This window comes from Ambystoma mexicanum, chromosome 3p, assembly GCF_040938575.1.
Source record: "Ambystoma mexicanum isolate Mex_15411 chromosome 3p, UKY_AmexF1_1, whole genome shotgun sequence".
Classification (NCBI taxonomy): domain Eukaryota; kingdom Metazoa; phylum Chordata; class Amphibia; order Caudata; family Ambystomatidae; genus Ambystoma; species Ambystoma mexicanum.
In genome coordinates, this window is record NC_090925.1 from 738,722,208 (window position 1) to 738,741,860 (window position 19,653).

General features: G+C 51.0%; 1 protein-coding gene across 2 annotated transcripts in view; it reads left to right on the forward strand.

The window, feature by feature from the left end:
* SRCAP (Snf2 related CREBBP activator protein) overlaps window positions 1-19,653 on the forward strand; it is a 2,075,623-nt gene that overhangs the window by 1,446,611 nt on the left and 609,359 nt on the right. For both annotated transcript variants that reach the window (XM_069651627.1, XM_069651629.1), the window contains one exon: window positions 7,650-7,960. In XM_069651627.1, coding sequence (XP_069507728.1) covers window positions 7,650-7,960 — 311 coding nt within the window. The remainder of the gene's footprint in view (window positions 1-7,649; window positions 7,961-19,653) is intronic.

Below are 19,653 nucleotides of genomic sequence, written 5' to 3' on the forward strand. Positions count from 1 at the left end.
ACAATGCTATTATCATTAACACTGAGCTTGCTCAGTTTTCATTTGGAATAACTTCTCTAATTCATTGTCTATAGACTTTAAAAGTCGACATAGGGCTAGAATAAAACTTGTTTGAGTCCCCCACATACAGTCAAGCCATAGCCGTTCCCTTGATGCATCAGTTGATACACAGTAAGGTGTAATTGTTAATTTACGTGCTGACTCAAAGTATGGACAGAATATAACCATGTGCTTTAAGGTCTCCAGGGTCGCACCATCCTTACACAATCTGCATCCTAACCCCGCAAGTTGTTTCCAATGCGGGTTCCAGGTATATATACGCTCCAAAGTATGAAATTGATTCAATTTAAAGCGAAAATAGATCTCCCTGGCTTTGCTACAGGGGAATTGAATTATGTAAGGTTTATGCGGCCGTCTAGATGAACAGAAACAAGCTGCCTCTTTGTAGCCCTTAAGTGTCGCCATGCCAGTTACCGTTCTACACCAGTCATTCTCAACAATCCGATGTTTAACATAATCTGATCTGTATTGCAAATCAGCTGGTGTGAGTTCAATTTCGATGAGAAGAGCAAGCATTTTCGCATAGTAAGTCGTGAGGGAAGATCTTTCATTTGCGATCATTATTTTACCCAAATCTTCATATAGACAATTTACAGGAGGATATAACATCCTAGCAAAGTTAGCCAACATACGCCAGTTTCTACGTGCAGAGAGGGCAGTGATTCCAAGTTCCTGCCTTATCACAATATTGGGTATAGATTTGGCCAACCTCAGCGCCCTCTTCCACATACAACCTTGCAGTTGGTCGAGATAGTTGTTAATATTTACTATACACATGTCCATGGCAAAAAGAATGATGGACTCTACTTTTAAGATGTAAAATTGGAGTAAAGGAAGCAAAGAAAATTTGCAGAACTTTAGATAAACGATCCGCATTTGTGTGGAGAGGGGAGCAGCTTTTTTATTTAAAACATCCTTCCACATTGCCATAGACTGCGAGTCAGTTATGGTGTACCCCAAATAACGAATCTGGGGAACTATAGTTAGTGGGAAGTTGTCAATTCTCCAATCACGGGTGATGTTCTTCCTCTTAAAGTTCCTGAACACTACTATATTGGATTTTTCCACGTTGCATTTTAGATTGTGCGTAAGACAGTATGATGGAAATAGGTCTAATTTAATTTGCATGCCTTTAGGCGTACGATCAAATAATACAATGTCATCCGCAAAGGCCAGCCATTGAATTTTAAGATGTCCCCACCTTGGTGGATACGAAATTTGTTTGTTCCATATATCATTAATTCCGCAAAGGTAAAGATTAAACAGCGTAGCAGCCAGATTACATCCCTGCTTAACGCCAGTGTTGATCTTTATTGGATGTGTAGTTGCACCTTCGTCGTTCACTCTAACCAAGTAGAATGTGTTAGTGTGGAGTTTTGATAAAAGTTGTATAATGTATAATGGTATGTTCATGGCAACCATTTTTTTCCACAATAATTCACAGATAACACAATCAAAGGCGGAGGTAAGATCTATGGAAGCTATGTATAACGGTCCCGAATCCTTGATTTTGTGCTTAGCTAGAAGATGTGCCATAATTGTGGCATTTAGGGGCGTGCCCAACCTTGCACGAAACCCAATCTGATATTTTGACAAAATTTTTCGCTCCTCAATACACGCTTTTGCTAACTTCTTTGGATCAATTTCCTTAGCCAAGTGCTGTCTCTGCTCAGGAGAGCAGGCATCAAAAATATATTCGAACAAAAATAGATTCCTCATTCCTTCAAAAGTGTTAACTCTGTAACCTCTTACCCAACCATCTAAGTTCTTCACAAATTCACACACCCAGGTAGCAAGGGGCACCATCATGCTTTTTGATAGTCCTAAACCTCTTAAGCTACTGGGAAGGAGTTTTCCCAAATCGTGCTATCAAAGCTAGCTTCACATTTTCATACTCCAATCTTTCAAGTTCCCCTACCTCCATTACAGCACCCGTTTCAACCTGGGGGAGCCTAGACAAAAGCCAAGGAATCAACAGATTCCCTGTGAAACCCTGAATCCCATAGTTCTATTCAAAAGCAGCCAACCACTCCAAAATGTCAAGTCTCACCTCATACATACTCACAGCCGCTTTAGGCATGCAAGGCCTCTCAGGACTGGACGAACTAGAAGACTGGGATAGAACCATTTTCAAGAGACAATTTCTTCATTTCAAGAGCATGATGCTTTTCCATTTCTCTGAGTTTGATTTCTTAATGTTTACTTTCAGTTTGCATTTGGAGCCTTTTGAACTCTATCTCAAGTCTCATTTTCTTCAAGAGAGACACATTCTGGACTCAGTACTGGACCTGGTAGGGACCCTGTGGCTATAGCTTGAGGGCCTAAAGCAGGTAGAGGTGCAGTGGGGCTCACATCCCGAGACGACTCCTTACTCTTCTAGCTCATAAATAACATTAGAGTTAGACTCTGAATCATTATCATCCTCATCAACACTATACACATTTGCTGAGGGGGTGGGGGTTATAGCTCTACCTCCCAGCCTTTGATGGTTCAACAGTTTCTCAATCAATTCATTTTTCTTGCCTTTAACAGAGGGAGACCTGACTTTACACATGTCTTTCAGTTGATCTACTGTTAGAATGATCAGGGCTTCCTGTTTGAAGTTACCCATATTTGGCATTGTAAAACAATTGCTTTTCTAGTGGTGCTTAGCCTTGTGAAGGTTATTTGAACAAAAGTAATAGCAGCACTCTCAATGTAACAACTATACTTTATCGTTACCGCTTGCCGCCAGTGTTAGGCAGAAATGCATGCAGTTTCCCCTGGGACCACCACATACAATTAGGACTAACGGTGTAAGCAAAACAAACCTTTGATATAAGTCTGTACTAGACAGTGTTGTGGTAGCGAGCTGAGCAGCCAGCCTTATCTCAAGAGGGAATGTGAGCAGTACAAGAGGTTACACAGAGGTCTTACAATCACAGTGGTTCAAGTACACACTTACACTCAAGGTTTCCTGGTAAAACATTTATTTATTACACAATCATTTCGAAAACATTCACTAGAAGGAGGCAACTTAATATTATATACCAATACACTTAAATATTAAACCAATAAGTTACTGAACAAATTAGGCTCCCTGAAATAGGAGCAAAATGGCATTTTCAATGGGAGTAAAAAGGCACAAATTAGCAGAATGGATCACAAATACTTTCTTAGGCAGTGCAAATCATTTTAGTTAACTGGAGGACTCAATTCAGTTCAATAGGCCTAGGCCAAAGTCAATGGACTAGTGTCTTGGATACGAAAGAGCAGTTCTTGAAGTAAACGGTAAAGTCATTGCCAAAGTTCTCAGAAGTAGTTTGTATGAAAAAGTATCATATGTTTGGTCACAAGCTGATTAGGCCTGTAAGTTGGGAAAGTTCCACAATTTTTTACCGCGAGAGAGACGGTCTCTCAATCAGGTTAGCACAGTACCTTAATATGACGCAAAAGATGCAGCTGAAGACGTTGGTTCTTGGCAGTTCCTGCAGATCTCACTGTTCCTGAGCCTCGGTCGTGGGGACAAGAGGGAGGACGTTGGGGGACTCCTGCACTGCAAGGTTTATTGTGGTGAAAAAGGTTCCGTCTCCCGTCCCTTGGATGAGACGCCCATGGAGTATGGAGGAAAGGACTAAGAACACAGAGTACGTTAGTCACTACGGTGAGTAACTTATAATTTATTCATGAGCATATGAATCCATGCCAGACCCTATGCTGGAGAAGGAACAAGTTACTTACCTGGAACTGTTGTTCTCCAGGATGGGTCTGGCATGGATTCACATGCGAACCCTCCTGCCTAACCCTCTGCACCTCTTCTTTGTCCTACTGCCACTTTACGTGCTATCAAATCTGAAGATGGCTGCCGGAGGAGGGGCTTAAGTAGAGGGCAGTCATTGGCTGGGGGCAGTATGACCCAGAGCTCAGTGATTGGTTGTTAGGAGAAAGACAGTTCAGAAATGAAACTGAAACAGATGTTTTCTTTACCGAGGATTCCCAGCCTGATGGGGAATATTCATGAGCATGTTAATCCATGCCAAACCCATGCTGGAGAACAACAGTTACAGGTAAGTAACTTGTTCCTTGCCACCCAAAGAGAACAGACGCTGCAAGACTTTTGCCAGCCGCTTTACCCATCCGGAGAGCGTAGGAGACGCCTTTACAATTGCATCGGAGGGGAAGTTTCTTTGTTATTTCCCCCCATTCCACTGGTCACTCGTCCCTCAAGTCCTACGCACCTTCAGACTGTATCGGTGCAAACTGATATTTGTGGCCCCAGCGTTGCAGAAACCGTTTCAGTACTCAGACCTCTTTTCCCTCGCGTCGGGCCCTTCAATCAAGCTGCTTCCTCACCAAGCACTCCTGTCCAGGAATTAAGGTGCGGTACTGCCCCACAAGCCAGCCTCTCTCAATCTGACAGCCTGGCTACTGTCTTCTTAGAGTTTGGGGCACTGTCACTTCCGCAAGACTGCCAAGCTGTCCTGGCCAAGGCTAGAGCCCCATCCACCTTGAAATGTTACAAAAGCAAGTGGAAACGTTTTCAAGTGTGGTGCAGACGCCAATGAATGCAACCTCAAACCATCCAACTGGACGATCTCTTGCCATATCTACTGTCCCTGGCACAATGTAGTTTAACATATTCGTCCATAAAGGTGCACCTAGCAGCGATTTCTAGATACAACCATGCAGCGGGTTTGCCTTCCCGGTCTCACTGGCTGGTGAAGGTGTCACAATTAAAGTCAATCAAATATGGTCACTAACCTGTTCTGATGGCAATCTCCTGGAGCAGCAAGGGAGAATCTCCCGGAGACCCCTGCCTTCCCCAATTCTCGGGGAATTTGAATACCAGAGAGGGAGAGACAGGAGCCCCAGGGAAACCCCCTGGGGAAGAAAACCCTGGGTGGTCTTGATGAGTGCTTCTGCGTAGCGATCTCTTCTTTGGCGCAAGATTTGTAGCAGCAGAAGCAGAGTTCTCTACAGAAGAAAGAAGAGAAGGTGAGTATGAGAGTGGTAGAGTGGGAGTGTTATTCTATTGGAAGTAGTCCCCACTTACTGGCGTAACCTTTTCACTGATCTATTCGTTAGGTAGGAGATGGTGTAGGGAGAGTGGGCTCCGAAAATACCTGGAGATTACGGATGAAGCACAAGGTAAGTGATAGATAGAAATGAAGGGGAAAGAGGCGAGTCCTGGTTCTGTAGAAAAGGTAACTCACTGTTTTGAGAAAGAAGGCTGACTCAAGAGGGGATTCTGCACGGGGAGGCGAAACCTGAACGGGAATAGAATGCTGAGACCAGAAGTTCGGGAAATGGGTTCTTGCGGCAAGGACGGGAGGCGCTGGAATACTGACTGGCATGAAAGTAGAAAAGAAATTAAGGTAATATCGATGGATAGAATTTGGAATCTTTCAGAAAAGCAAATAGCGAACTTATGAAGCGTCGTACTGAGCAGAAGCAACTCACTGAAGGGAAGGTTTCTGGTCTTTTAAAGCAGTCACGTGATCGTTCGATCGCGTGAGTGAAAGACGTGCAGCAACTAGACTGTTAATCCTCCCGTGTCGGCGATTCCCCGCCATCTTGGAATTCCCGCAAAGTCCGGATCTATATAACGACCAATGCCGTCTAGACTGCCATCGTTGGAAAGGTGTAACAGTAGGAGTGTTTACGGGTGCTCTTCTGGTCTTTTCCACCAGTCCGACACCTGGCACCATTGCGGGACCTCGTAGTGCTACTCTCAAGACTCATGAAGCCACCCTTCGAGGCCATGCACCAAGCATCTATTAAACACCTTTCGTGGAAAACTGCATTCTTGGTGTCCATAACTTCAGCCAGACGAGTGAGTGAAATCCAGGTGTTTTCTGTAAGCACAAGGCGGTTCTACATACCAACCCAACATTTGTCCTGAAGGTGCCATCTGCTGTCCACCTAAACCAGAAGGTGGTTTTGTCTGTATTGTTTGGCACACCCACGTCTCCAGCGGAACCTACTCTGCACACGCTGGATGTGGTGCGCACCCTCAAGTATTACGTGGCACGAACAGAATCTTTCTGCACAACGGATCAGTTGTTTGTTTCATTTGGACCATCTTGTCCTGGGAAGGATCTCTCGAAGTCCTCCTTTGCAAGATGAATTGCTACCTGGATCTCGTTCTGCCATCGGCAAGCCTACAGGCCTCTTCCCAGTAGGCCCCAGGCTCCTCCTACCAGAGCAGTGACTGCAACCAGAGCTTTTCTCCAGAATTACGCTGCCTGACATCTGCCGTGCAGCCACCTGAAGGTCGGTGCGTACGTTCACCAGGTTCTATTGTGTCGACAGACATTCTGCAGAAAAATCTAGAGTCAACCAATCTGTTCTGCAGAACCTTTTTGTGTGAGGTGGGTAAGTGTCAAGTGGTAAGTTATGCTGGGAGCTTGCCTCTGCCCAGGTGTATTGTAATACTACTTTGTAATCTATTCACAACATGTGAATCTCTGAAATATCCAATGCTGAGAAGGAATAAGTTACCTACCTATAACTCCTGTTCTCCAGCATTGCTATCTTTCATAGATTCACATGCAACCCTCCCACTGACCCCCGCATGGCTCATCTTTTGGCTCTTACTGCCACTCACGTGCCCTGCCAAATCTGAAGATGGCCGGCAGGGGAGGAGCTAAGGGAGGCGGTTCTATTGGCTGTTGGTAGTAGAACTAAAAAATGACTGATAGAGCATTAAAGTGGTTGAAAGTTTAAGTGTAAACTGCTCTGTTACCGAGGATTCCCTGTCTGATGGGGAATATTCACAGCATGTGTATCTATGAAAGATACTAATGCTGGAGAACAGGGGTTACACGTAGGTAACTTATTCCTTAGTATAATAAGTCATATTATCCCATTCTCTGATCTTGTGTTTCTATCTAACCCACTTCTTTGCCCTTGGGTTTTCCCCATGGTCCATTTGTCCAGGCCTTTATCCTTGACTCAGTTTTGTCTTTTGATGCTTCTCCCGCAAAACACATGTGCTTTGTTGCTTCTGCCAGATGCTAATTTTCTCCTCCGACATGTTTGCATGCTAGGACTTCACTTGTGCGTCCTACTGCTTCGTGCTTCTCCCCCTGCTGCTTCATGCTTCCCCCTCCCCTGCTGCTTCATTCTCACCCACAATTCCTCCTGCTTTGTGTGCACCCCACCTGTGCACTCCTGCTGCTTCTTGGTGGTCACTGACATCCTCTTCCCCACCCCTTCCAGCAACTGCGTGCTCGGCTGCTTTGTGCTCACTCCCATATGCTGCACCCTTTTGTTTCATGCTCACCCCCCTATTGTGCGCCCTGCTGTATCGCGCTCACACCTGCTTTTTCGTGCCCTGCCCTTGTACACGCCGTTGCTTCTTGCTGCATCCTCCGCAGCCTCTCATGGGCTCCCTGCCACATCTCATTTGCCTGTGTGCATCCCCAGCAGCATCTCACTTAAACCTGCCCACTATATTGCTTATTGCTACCCCCTTGCTTGTCCTTCGACACCTCACAAAATCTTTGGTGTGCCCTGCACCTTCTTGCTCACACTTTCCTGTATGCATCTGTTGCTTCTGTTAATTCACCTTCCAACAAGCTTTGATTGTTCTCCCTATGTCCCCGCAGGAATCCCTGGAAAAGAAGCGCAAGAGGCAGAAACAGGATCGCCTGGATCGCTTGTTTAGGATCAACGAACGTCACTGTGGCCTATCGCCTGTCTATGGAACTGAGATCCTCCAGCTTTGTAATCTGTCCAGCGGCATGGCCTGCAAGCGCAGGGATGGCTGGTGGGGTGTTGGCTATGCGCACTGCTTTGCAGCTCAGGTGCTCTCAGAATTCAAGAATGTAGATGTGTTCTGGCAGGTGACGGGTGCCTTGCGACAAGCCCTCCTGGGCCCCCAACAGAGAATGGAGCAGCTTGAGCACCTCCTTGACAGGTGGGTTATTGTGTTTTGAATTGTTTGGTTAGGTTAATAGGCTTTTGTACTGAACCAATCACTGCCTTAGGGCTCTTACAGTTAGGGTGCTGCCTGGAAATTGTTTTGTCCCCCAGCCTAGGGTAACCAGACTGTGGTCTGTGAAGAAAATCGGGGAAATGGGTGATAGGATGCGTAAAAGCGGAAGTATGATAAAATTTGTGAACAGTGTGACCGGGTTCAATGAGAGGCTATGTAATTGTAGCAATAAGGTTCTGTTAGTCATTGACAAAGAGTAAGACAGAATTGCTGATCAGAAAGAGTACGGGAAAAATATCTTCTGGTAATTACCATTTTCCCCTGAGGACAGTGTCTACTACTGTTTTAATTGTACTTCAAGTATTTAGGGCATGGCTCTGTGATGAAATGTGCTTAGCCATGCTCTTGTAGTGTGGAACGCTAATTGCAGGTAATGTGTTTTGACATCTCTGCTACTCCCAAAGGAATACATCTGTCACCACCAAGCCAACTGTCAGAAGTGACAGAGCAAAGAATTGTCTGATTAATGGTCAATGTGTGGAGCACACAGGGAAACAAGAAGACTGAAGAAGAGGTTAACCAGCCCCTTAGAAAGCAATACTTCTCCAGCATGGGGTCTGGCATGGATTCACATGCTCATGAATATTCCCCGTCAGGCCGGGAATCCTCGGTAAAGAAGAAATCAGTGTCAGTTTCGTTTCTGATCTGTCTTTCTCAGTAGTAACCAATCACTGGTCTCTGGGTCATACTGCTCCCATCCAATGACTGCCCTCTCCCTAAGCCCCGACTCTGGCAGCCATCTTCAGATTTTTACCACACGCTCAAGTGTTGGGAGTCCTCGTGTTTAGCTCTCGAGCTTTTGCTGCGTTTTTTGCGCTTTGTCAAAGAGAATTTCTCATTTTTAGGTCAAATAGAGCCTCAAGCTCCACCGTCTCTACATCCGATTAATGGGTATCCGTGTCAGATTTTTTTCTACGCCCCTCAAGGGTGAAGATTTAGTCGAGTTACGCTTCTTGGAGGATTCCAGAAGTTTCTGTGGCCTACCCGAACATGGCCCAGGAGAAAGGAAGCTCGACGCCCGGAAAGCTGGTCAGGGTTTACCCTGGATGCCAGCTACAGAATGTTTTCAAGGAGGACGAGCACTCGAAATGTCTCTACTGCCTTCATGAAGACAAAACGCACGTGGAGAAAGGACTGTGCGTTTTGCAGGAACATGTCGGAACGGACCATCAGGGACTGACACCTTCGTCTCTCCAACTGGCTGGAAGGAAGGAGTCCGTCAGGTGAGAAGAAGAAGAAGAAGTCAGAGGAGTCTTCTAAGTCCTGTGAGGGCGCCCCGGTGACGGGGGCCCAACAGAAGGCAAAGCACTGTGAGTCCGCGGGCACTGGGAGTGCCGAACGGTCGGGCTCTTCGGCTGCCAGGTAGGGCGCGCCTTCCCCGGCACCATCAACCACGAGCCAACGCTCTGGTTCGGGGAAGAGGAAATCCGAGAACCTGGGTAAGCTTCTGGAGAGGCCTGGGTCGATCTCGAAGGATTCGGCCAAGGGGGAGCGAGGCAGTGACCCCCCCCCCCCAAGGTGACGGCCTCAAGCACGCCCAAGGCAGTGAAGGCCTTGATTCACCCGGCCAAGGCCTCTATCGAGGAAGTCGCGGCGGCCCTGGCACAGCCTGTGGAGGCTACACCAGTGGAGGCGACCTCGGGGCCCAGAGTCTCCCTGCCTCCGCGGAGGGAAGCCTCTTTCAGACCCATCGGAAGACCCCGGCGGAAAAAGAGGGGGGGTGTGGTGGCCATTGCGGACACGGACACAGTATCCGAAGAGGAGCTGGTAGAAGTCTTGGAGGGCGTCGAAGAGGCCCGTCCCCACGGGAGGGATCCCAACGAGGGTGACGATGGCACCGGCGAGGGTCCTAGTCACCCGTCGCTTCCGGAGCCGCAGGATAACTCGGCGGCCATTTTGTTGGCAATACAATCCTTATGCTCAGAGATGAGGACGAGATAGCCCTTTCCACCGACGGAGGATCCGGAACCAGGCTCGACGGAGGAGCCAGAGCCGGGCCCGGCGGGAAGCCCCCCCGAACAAGAGAAGACTGATCCATCCAGCCCCGCCTTTTCAGCCCTCGCGGCCTGCTCAGCCTTTACCCACGTCCCCCGTCCCTGGGGATGACACGGGAACGGACACGCCCACGACAGGTACTGATGACGACGGGACGCAGCTCCCATCGCCAGCCCGGGCCTCCCCGTCCGACGAGATCGGATCTTTCCATGCAATGATCGCCAGGGCATCCGAGCTTTTTCAGCTCTGCCCTGAAGAGAAGAAGGAAGATTTCTTTTACCAACGGCACAAGGCCAAGAGGAAGGCAGTGCTCGCCGTGCCTCTGCTGGATGACATCTGGGACGAGGGTCTCACCCTTCTCAAGAACCCGTCTACGACGCCTGCCAAGAAGGATCGGTACAAGAAGAAGTACCGGGTCCCTGACGTGGCCCCTTTGTGCCTTAATGCACAACCGACACCTGACTCGGTCGTCTGAGCGGCGGCCAAGAAGAAAGCGGGGGGGTGGGCATCGGCCTCAACGTCAACTTCCCCGTCTGACGGCGAAGGAAAGAAGCTGGATGCAATTGGGCGACGAGTTATATCGTCGGCGGCAACGATTAAGGCGGCCAATGCCCTCGCGATTGTGGCCTGCTACGACAGGTGTTATGGTACAAGATCTCACCCCCTGTTGGACTTCCTACCGGATGACAAGACTGCCGAGGCCCTGGAGATCTTGCAAAAAGGCGAAGTGGCATCGGACCACGCCATTACGGTGGCAACGGACATTGCTGATACTGGTTTCCGCCAGCTAGGCAACAGCGTTTGCCTTAGACGACGAGGGTGGCTCAAGGCGACCGATTTCCGCCAGGACGTACAAGCCAAGGTGTTGGACATGCCGTTCGGGAACAACCTGTTTGGGAAAACGGTGGATGAGTCCCTCCAAGCCATCAAGGCGGACACGGAGACAGCTAAGGCCTCTAAAAAAGTGCCCCCGCATTCCACCCGTGGCCAGGAAGGAAAATCACGACCCTCAACTGCTACTGGAGTTAAGGGCGATGCTCAAAAATGGTGCCATCGAGCTCATCCCGAAGAGGCTCCGGGGCTCCGGAGTATACTCAAGGTACTTCCTCGTGAAAAAGAAGACGGGAGGATGGCGCCCCATCCTGGACCTGTGACGACTGAACAAGTACATCAAGGCACAGAAGTTCCGGATGGTCACCCTCCAGCACGTGCTGGGACAGCTGGAGGAGGGCGATTTCCTGTCGTCGTTGGATTTGGAGGATCCGTACTTCCACATCCCCATTCTGAAAGGACACCGAAAGTTCCTCAGGTTCGTGGTCCAAGGACGGCACTACCAGTTCAAGGCCATCCCGTTCGGATTGAAGTCTGCACCCAGGGTGTTCACCAAGTGCCTCGCACCGGTGGCGGCACGGCTGCACCTGCAGGGGATCCACGTCTACCCCTACCTGGACGACTGACTCATCCGAGCAAGGACAAGGGAGCTTGCCGTAGACCACACAACGAAGACCGTCCAGCGGCTCACGGACCTGGGATTCTCCATCAACTTTCCCAAATCCCACCTGGTCCTGTCGCAAGCCGCACTGTTTCTGGGAGGCAAGCTCGACACAGTGGCGCGTCTGGCCTTGCCGTCAGAGGAAAGGACTAGGCCATCCTGGGCAAGGTGCAGCGTCTTCTGGCCACAGACGTGGCCAGGGTGAGGTCCATCAAGTCCCTCCTCGGGATGATGTCCTCCTGCATAGCTTGTGCGCCTGTGCAGGCTTCGGATGCGCCCTTTGCAAGAGTTCCTCGACTCCCGCTGGATCCAAGCTACGGGCAGCTTCGAGGACAGGATCCTGCTCAACGAGACCTTCCGACAAGCAATCCGCCGGTGGGGCACCCGCGCTCATCTGACGGCGGGCACAGACTTTCAGACCCCATCCCACCAGATAACGGTGACGACGGATGCCTCCCTGGAAGGTTGGGGAGTGCACACCGGAGAACTTCACGCGAGAGGCCTTTGGATCCCGGAGGAGAAGACGCTCCACATCAACATACTGGAGCTCCGTGCAGTGTTCTGGGCCCTCGGGTCCTTTCTCCCGTCCCTCAAGGGCAAGGTGGTGAGAATCTTCACCGACAACACCACCACGATGTTCTACATCTGGAAGCAGGGTGGAACCAGATCCCCATTCCTCTTCAAGGAAGCCCAGGATCTGTGGCATTGGGCCGTTGCCCAAGGGATGTTTCTGGTGCCCTTTCATCCGGCAGGGATAAAAAACACCATTGCCGACTCACTCAGCAGAGAGCTGTGCTCGTGCCACGAGTGGGAACTATGTCAGGATCAAGTGGATCGACTAATCCGACGATGGGGAAAACCGCAGATCGACCTGTTCGCGACGGCGACGAACTCCAAGTGCCAGAGGTTCACCAGCAGGTTTCCCCAGCCGAGGAGCATGGGCAATGCTTTCTCGTTCCCCTGGGACGGCCTGTTCCTATATGTGTTCCCTCCGTTGCCGTTGCTGCTCCGACTCGTCAACCAGCTCAAGAGGTCCCGGTGCAGGATGATCCTAGTCGCACCGGCGTGGCTGAGGCAGATCTGGTTCCTGGACCTTCTGGACTTGTCATCGTCCCCACCACTCAAGCTGCCGACGGACGCGGATCTTCTCTCCAGAGAAGGAGGCGCCATACTTCATCACGACCCGGAGTCGCTGAACTTGCAGGCCTGGCTCCTGCAGCACTAGTGTTTGGAGGGTACGATATCCCGGCTGACTGCAGAGAGGTCCTTGCAAAAGCCAGGGCGTCCTCAACTCTCATGTGCTGCGGACATAAGTGGAAGAGGTTCTCTGTCTGGTGCCGTGCACAGAAGATTAACCCTCTACGGATTACGGCCCCTCAAGTACTGCCGTACCTATTGGCGCTGGCCAAGGCTGGACTGGCTCACGCCTCCATCAAGATACATCTGGCTGCGATCTCCCGATACACCAGAACCACAGGACGGGCGTCCTTGTGGTCCCATCGCCTGGTGAAGGAATTTATGAAGGGACTGTTCCGATCATTCCCGCCGGTGAAGGCCCCTGCCCCGGCCTGGGAACTCAACGTGGTGCTGACCAGGCTCATGGGGGTGCCATTCGAGCCCCTGCATTCGGCACCGTTGAAGTTCCTGTCGTGGAAGACTGCGTTTCTTGTGGCCATCACCTCCGCACGGCGAGTGGGAGAGATCCACGCCCTATCCTGCAAGCCTCCATACTTGAATTTTCACAACACGAGGGTGGTGCTGAGGACGCACCCCTCTTTTTATGCCCAAGGTGTCGTCGGACTTCCACCTCAATGAGCCCTTGGTGTTACCTGTTTTCTTCCCGTCACCTTCGTCACCGGCTGAAAGGACTTTGCGCTTGCTGGATGTGGCTAGAGCGCTGAAGTCCTACGTGGACTGCACAAAGAGTTTTTGGAAGACATCACAGCTTTTTGTGAACTTTGGACCTGTGAACCAAGGGAAGGCTCTCTCGAAGGCTTCCATTTCCAGATGGCTCTCAGGCTGCATCACGCACTGTCATCGGTTGGCAAACCGACCGTTGCGTGGCCGTCCGAGAGCCCATTCGACCAGAGCTATCGCTGCTACCACGGCGTTCTTGTCTGGTGTGCCCCTGCTGGACATCTGCAGGGCTGCTACGTGCAGGTCGACGCACACCTTCACGAGATTCTACTGCATCGACCGGGATTCCAGGGAGGAGTCCAGGGTCGGCCAAACGTTGCTGCGCAGCCTGTTCGCCTAAGGTGAGCCTTGTGAGGAGGTAAGAACTGCTTAATGTTGAGTTTTGATGTAATGCTAATGTTGAGCCTTTTTTCCACCTCCCGTTGGTTGTGCATGTGTGTACTGCTATGTATTCTTATATTCATGAGCACGTGAATCCATGCCAGACCCCATGCTGGAGAAGGAACAAGTTACTTACCTGTAACTGTTGTTCTCCAGCATGGGTCTGGCATGGATTCACATGCGAACCCTCCCTCCTACCCCTCTACGGCTCTTCACTTGGTCATACTGCCACTTTGCGTGCTACCAAATCTGAAGATGGCTTCCAGAGGCGGGGCTTAGGGAGAGGGCAGTCATTGGCTGGGGGCATATTTTTTCTTTACCGAGGATTCCCGGCCTGACGGGGAATATTCATGAGCATGTGAATCCATGCCAGACCCATGCTGGAGAACAACAGTTACAGGTAAGTAACTTTCTCCATGCATGGCCTTCAAGTAAGGGGCAAGTTCATTATTGGGTTCTATCGGTAAAATGATGTCAAGTACCATGGTATTGTGGGGTTGGGTGCCTACCACAGTTAAGTGACAAGCAAACTGTTTGAATGAAGTAGCCTGTGCTGCCTCATAATTTCGCTGGGTTTGGTGGCATAGTGGAGAATCTTAAAAGGTGACTGTTGTAGGATGAAGTGCATAAGCCCCAAATTAGGGCTGGTATGCAGGTAAAATACAATGTAGGGCCTTTACCTTTGTTATATAAACTGGGTGAGTCCCCCTTTTTTGTTACTCGGTGGCCTGTCTCATGAGGGAACAAACTGTATAAACAATATAAGGTGAGCACAGGCTACACCGCCCTAGCTCACATCAATAGGTAGATGTAAGTTTCGAATTGTACTGAAGTAATCCACTAATCAGTACACATGGTCAGAAAGAATAAAAGTAAAAACTGTTTATTTAAACATAGCGGTAAATCACAGTATAAAAAAACATTGTAGACTATACAAATTACATATGTTAGGGAGAATTCTCATTTCTCCAGCATGGGGTCTGGCATGGATTCACATGCTCATGAATATTCCCCGACGTCCGGTGTTAGGCAGAATTATATGCAGTACCCTTTGGGAACACCAAACACAATTAAGACTACAAGTGACAGTACAATTTCACCTTTGGTACAAGCCTGTACTACACAGTTATAGTGGTAGTGGTAGCAGTAGCAGAGCAACCAGACTTATCTCAAGAGTAAGTGAGCAGTATCAAATAGTTACACAGAGGACTGCAATTACTATGATTCAGGCAAACGCTGACTCAAGGTTTTCAAGTAAAAGAATATGCATTTATTTCAATCTTCAGTTGTATAACATTACACTATTATAAGCAGTCTAAAATCACTTTCTTAATACACCACACCACTTCCCTTAAATTCCAGACGAGTTAAGCTCGCAAAATTAAGTCGGAGCAAAATGGCACTCCAGCAATTTAAAAGGTAGGGAAAGACAAAGGTTAACAGAAATGAACCCACACCAACAGGTAAGTACTCAAAGCAAGCGAACAAGAGAGACTACAATGATACAATCAGATAGAGAAGGCTTAGGGCCAAAGACAATGGTTCAAAAGTCTTTTGCTCAAGATAATACAGTTCAGTGTAGGTTGCAGTAAAGTTCGTGGCACGGTTTCCGGACGAGGCTGGTTGGTAGAAAAGTTAGTTCAAAGAAAAGAGAAGGACAAGCCCTCGGATTGGAGAAAGATTTCACACTTTCACTGCGGCTGAACGAAACGAACAACCGGATTTGCACCATACCTTAAAACGGCGAGGGAGCTGTAGCTGAAGCAGATGTTCCTGGTAGTTCCTGCAGGCTCACGGTTCCTGAAGCGACTGTCGGACTGATCAGAAGTAGGAAGACTGGAGGGTCCTGCACTACCCAGGGAAGAAACCAGCAGCAGAGCAAAGCAACGAATAAAAGGTGCGCTCCTTAAAACCCAAGCAGGGTCCGACCTTCCTGGCTGTCCTGCCCACTGTAGCTCTGTACAGCGAATTCGACCAGAGGAGGGGTCCTGGCTTGCAGTTTGGGTGAACTGGTTGTTTCCACCAGCTCAAGGGAAGAGGTTTCCTGTAGGATCTTCTCTGTCGTCGGATTCTGGAGATTCGGACCTGCAGCCGGGCTTCACCGGGCGGTTCAGTTGTTGAAGGGGTCCTCTTCTTCCAGTTGCTCATTGGTTCTTTCGTTCCAGTGGCGACTCTGCTATTCCAGTCCCTGAGACCTGCTTTTTATGCAGTTTTCTCCATTCATACAGCCTGGCTGTCAATCACACAGCAGGGTGGCTGGCCTGGCAAGGCCAGTCCCCTTAGCCAATCAGGCAGGAGTGCGACTTGGGTTACCAAGGGAACCCATGGCAGGGGTCCTACAACCCCTCCCTCACATCCTGCCTACCCAGACTCTCAGGTGCCTAAAGGAGGGCTTCTGCGTGGAAGCCCGGGAAAAGGCGATGAACAAAGGGACCTGGTTTGGCACGCAGAGTAAAACACGAGAAAGACATTTACAAAAAGAAATGGCAAATAAAGCGAGCCGGAGCCGTAATGACATATTTATGGTCAAGTGGGTTTATATTTGAGGCTCATATAATAGCCTAAAACAATACCATGGTTATTTAAGATAAGCACGGTATAGAAAATAGGGTAGATACCACTGCCACCGGCCAAGTCTTAATGTTAAGGGAGCGACACAGACAAAAAGGCATAAGAATTAACCCTTTCCAATACTCTATGGAAGATGGGGTGTACTGGGTCTTTGGTAAAAGTGAATGGACAGTAGTCAGCTCCAGAAAATGGAGTCGGTGGGAAGTCTAAAAGACAAGCCTGTGTCACTGCACTGAAGGTGCTGTGTAACGCACATGGAAAAATATGGTGCCATGGAGTAGGTGAGGCTCCAGTGCCGAAGATCACACAAAAAGTAGAAATACACTTCTCCAGCATGGGGTCTGGCATGGATTCACATGCTCATGAATATTCCCCGTCGTCAGGCTGGGAATCCTCGATAAAGAAAAAACCAGTATCAGTTTCGTTTCTGATCTGTCTTTCGTAGTAATAACCAATCACTGGTCTCTGCGTCATAGTGACCCCAGCCAATGACTGCCCTCTACCTAAGCACCGCCTCTGGCAGCCATCTTCAGATTTTTACCACACATTCATGTGTTGGGATCCTCGTGCTATTGCTCTCGAGCGTTAGTGCTATTTTTTCACGTTTTTTCTCAAAAACTTCATTTTTTTCGGTCAAAAGAGCCTCAAGCTCCACCGACTCTCCATCCGATCAACGGGGACCCGTGTCGGATTCGTCTGCGCCCCTCAAGGGTGAAGATTTCGTCGAGCTACGCTTTTGGAGGATTCCAGAAGTTTCTCAGGCCCGGACATGGCTCAGGAGAAGGGAAGCTCGACGCCCGGAAAGCTGTTCAGGATCTGCCCTGGATGCCAGCTGCAGAACATCTTTAAGGAGGACGAACACTCCTTTTGTCTCTACTGCTTACATGAGGACAAGACGCACGTGGAGAAGGACTGTGCGTTTTGCGGCAACATGTCGGAGCGGACCATGAAGGACCGCCATCAACGTCTCGCCAACTGGCTGGAAGGGAAGAGCCCGTCAGGCGAGAAGAAGAGGAAGAAATCCGAGCGGTCTTCTAAGACCTTTGAGGACGCCCCGGCGACGGGGGTCCAACACAAGGCCAAGCACCGTGAGTCCGCTGGCACCGGGAGCGCAAAACGGTCGGGCTCTACGGGCGCCAGGCAGGGCGCACCCTCCCCGGCACCTTCAGCCACGAGCCAACGCTCTGGGTCGGGTAAGAGGAAGGGCGAGCACCCGGCGAAGCTCCTGGAGAGGCCCCGGTCGAGCTCGAAGGCCCCATCGGAGGGGGAGCGAGGCAGTGTCTCCCCCCCTCAAGGATAAGGCGGTGAGCGCACCTAAGGTGGTGAAGGCCTTAATCCATCCGGCCAAGCCCTCTATCGATACTGTCGCGGCGGCCCTGGCTCAGCCTGTGGAGGCTACACCAGTGGTGGCAACCTCGGGGCTCAGAGTCTCCCTGCCATCTCGGAGGGAGTCCTCTTTTGTGCCCATCGATAGGACCCCGTGAAACCCCCGGCGGGGAAGAAAAAGGGGGGGCAGGGCGTCGTCGTAGATTCGGCCTCAACCTCAGAGGAAGAGCTGATCGAGGTCTTAAGCCACGGCCTTGGCGTGGAAGAAGACCGGCCCGTCGGGATGGATCCCGACGCAGGTGACGACGACATCGTCGAGGGTACCGACGGGGCCCCTGATCGCCCGTCGGATTCCCCTCTGCCAGCGCCGCAAGACAACTCGGCGGCCATTTTGTTGGCTATACAGTCCTTATGTTCATAGATAAGGACGAGACTACCGTTGCCGACGGAGGAACCTCTCCCGTCGGGGGATCCTGAACCGGGACCTTCTGGCGCTCCCCCGCCCAAGAAAAGAAGGATTCACCCTCCACCTCCTTTTCAGCCGTCGCGCCCCGTCCAGCCCTCCTCCCCGTCCACCCGAGGGGAGGATACGGGGACTGACACGGCAGCGACGGGTACGGACGACGAGGTATACGACGAGGATCTACCGTCGTCACCTCCCACCAGGGCTTCTCCGCCCGACGAGGTTGGGTCGTTCCACTCCATGATCGCCAGGGCATCCGAGCTTTTCCAACTCTGCCGTGAGGAGAAGAAAAAGGAAGGATTCCTTTATCAACGGCGCAAGGCCAAGAGGAAGACGGTCCTCGCGGTGCCTCTACTGGACGACATTTGGGATGAGGGCCTCGCCCTCCTCAAGAACCCTTCCACGACGCCAGCTAGAAGAGACCGGTACGAGAAGAAGTACCGGGTCCCGGACGCGGCCCCCCTGTGCCTCCGGGCGCAGCCTACCCCGGACTCCGTCGTCTCCGCGGCGGCCAGGAAGAAAGCGGGGGGGGGTGCGGCCTCCACATCGACTTCCCCACCGGACGGCGAGGGAAAGAAATTGGACGCTATGGGACGCAGGGTCATCTCGTCGGCAGCTACGACGATTAAAGCGGCCAACGCCTTGGCTATCGTGGCCCGCTACGACAGGGAGCTATGGTACAAACTGGCTCCCCTGCTGGACTTCCTACCGGACGACAAGAGGGCGGATGCCCTGGAGATCCTACAGGAAGGCGAGGTGGCGTCGGACCATCACTATTGCGACGGACATCGCCGACACTGGGTTTCGCCAGTTGGGCAACGGCGTGTGCCTTAGGTGGCGTGGATGGCTCAAGGCTACGGACTTCCGTCAAGACGTACAGACCAGAGTCCTGGACATGCCGTTCGATGGGAACAACCTGTTTGGGAAAACAGTGGACGATTCCCTCCAGGCCATTAAAGCGGACACTGAGACGGCCCGGGCCCTTGGGGTTCTGCAGCAACGACGGACGCCCTTTCGGAGCAGCGGAGGCAAGGGTGCCTCCAAAGGTTCCGGCGGCGGTTTCTCCTCCTACCGTCAAGCGGCCCGCTCGTCGTCTCAGGAGGCCTACAGAGGACGAGGCAAGTCCGGCTGACCCCGCCGTCGTCGCCAAGGAGGTCAAGGCGGCAAAGCCTCGTAGAAACAGGATTGAACCGGCCGTGGGGTCGGGCCCCCACCGAAGCACCCCGGTGGGAGGCCGGCTGGCGAGCTTCGTCAGCGTGTGGGAGTCCATCTCCACCGACCGTTGGGTGCTGGACGCCTTAGCCCGGGGCCACGCGCTCCAGTTTCAAAGAAGGTGCCCGCGCGTCCCCCCCGTGGCCAGGAAAGAGCTTCACGTCCCGCAGCTTCTCCTGGAGGTAAAGGCGATGCTCAGGAAGGGCGTCATCAAACTCGTCCCAAAGAGGCTTCGGGGCTCCGGAGTTTACTCGAGAT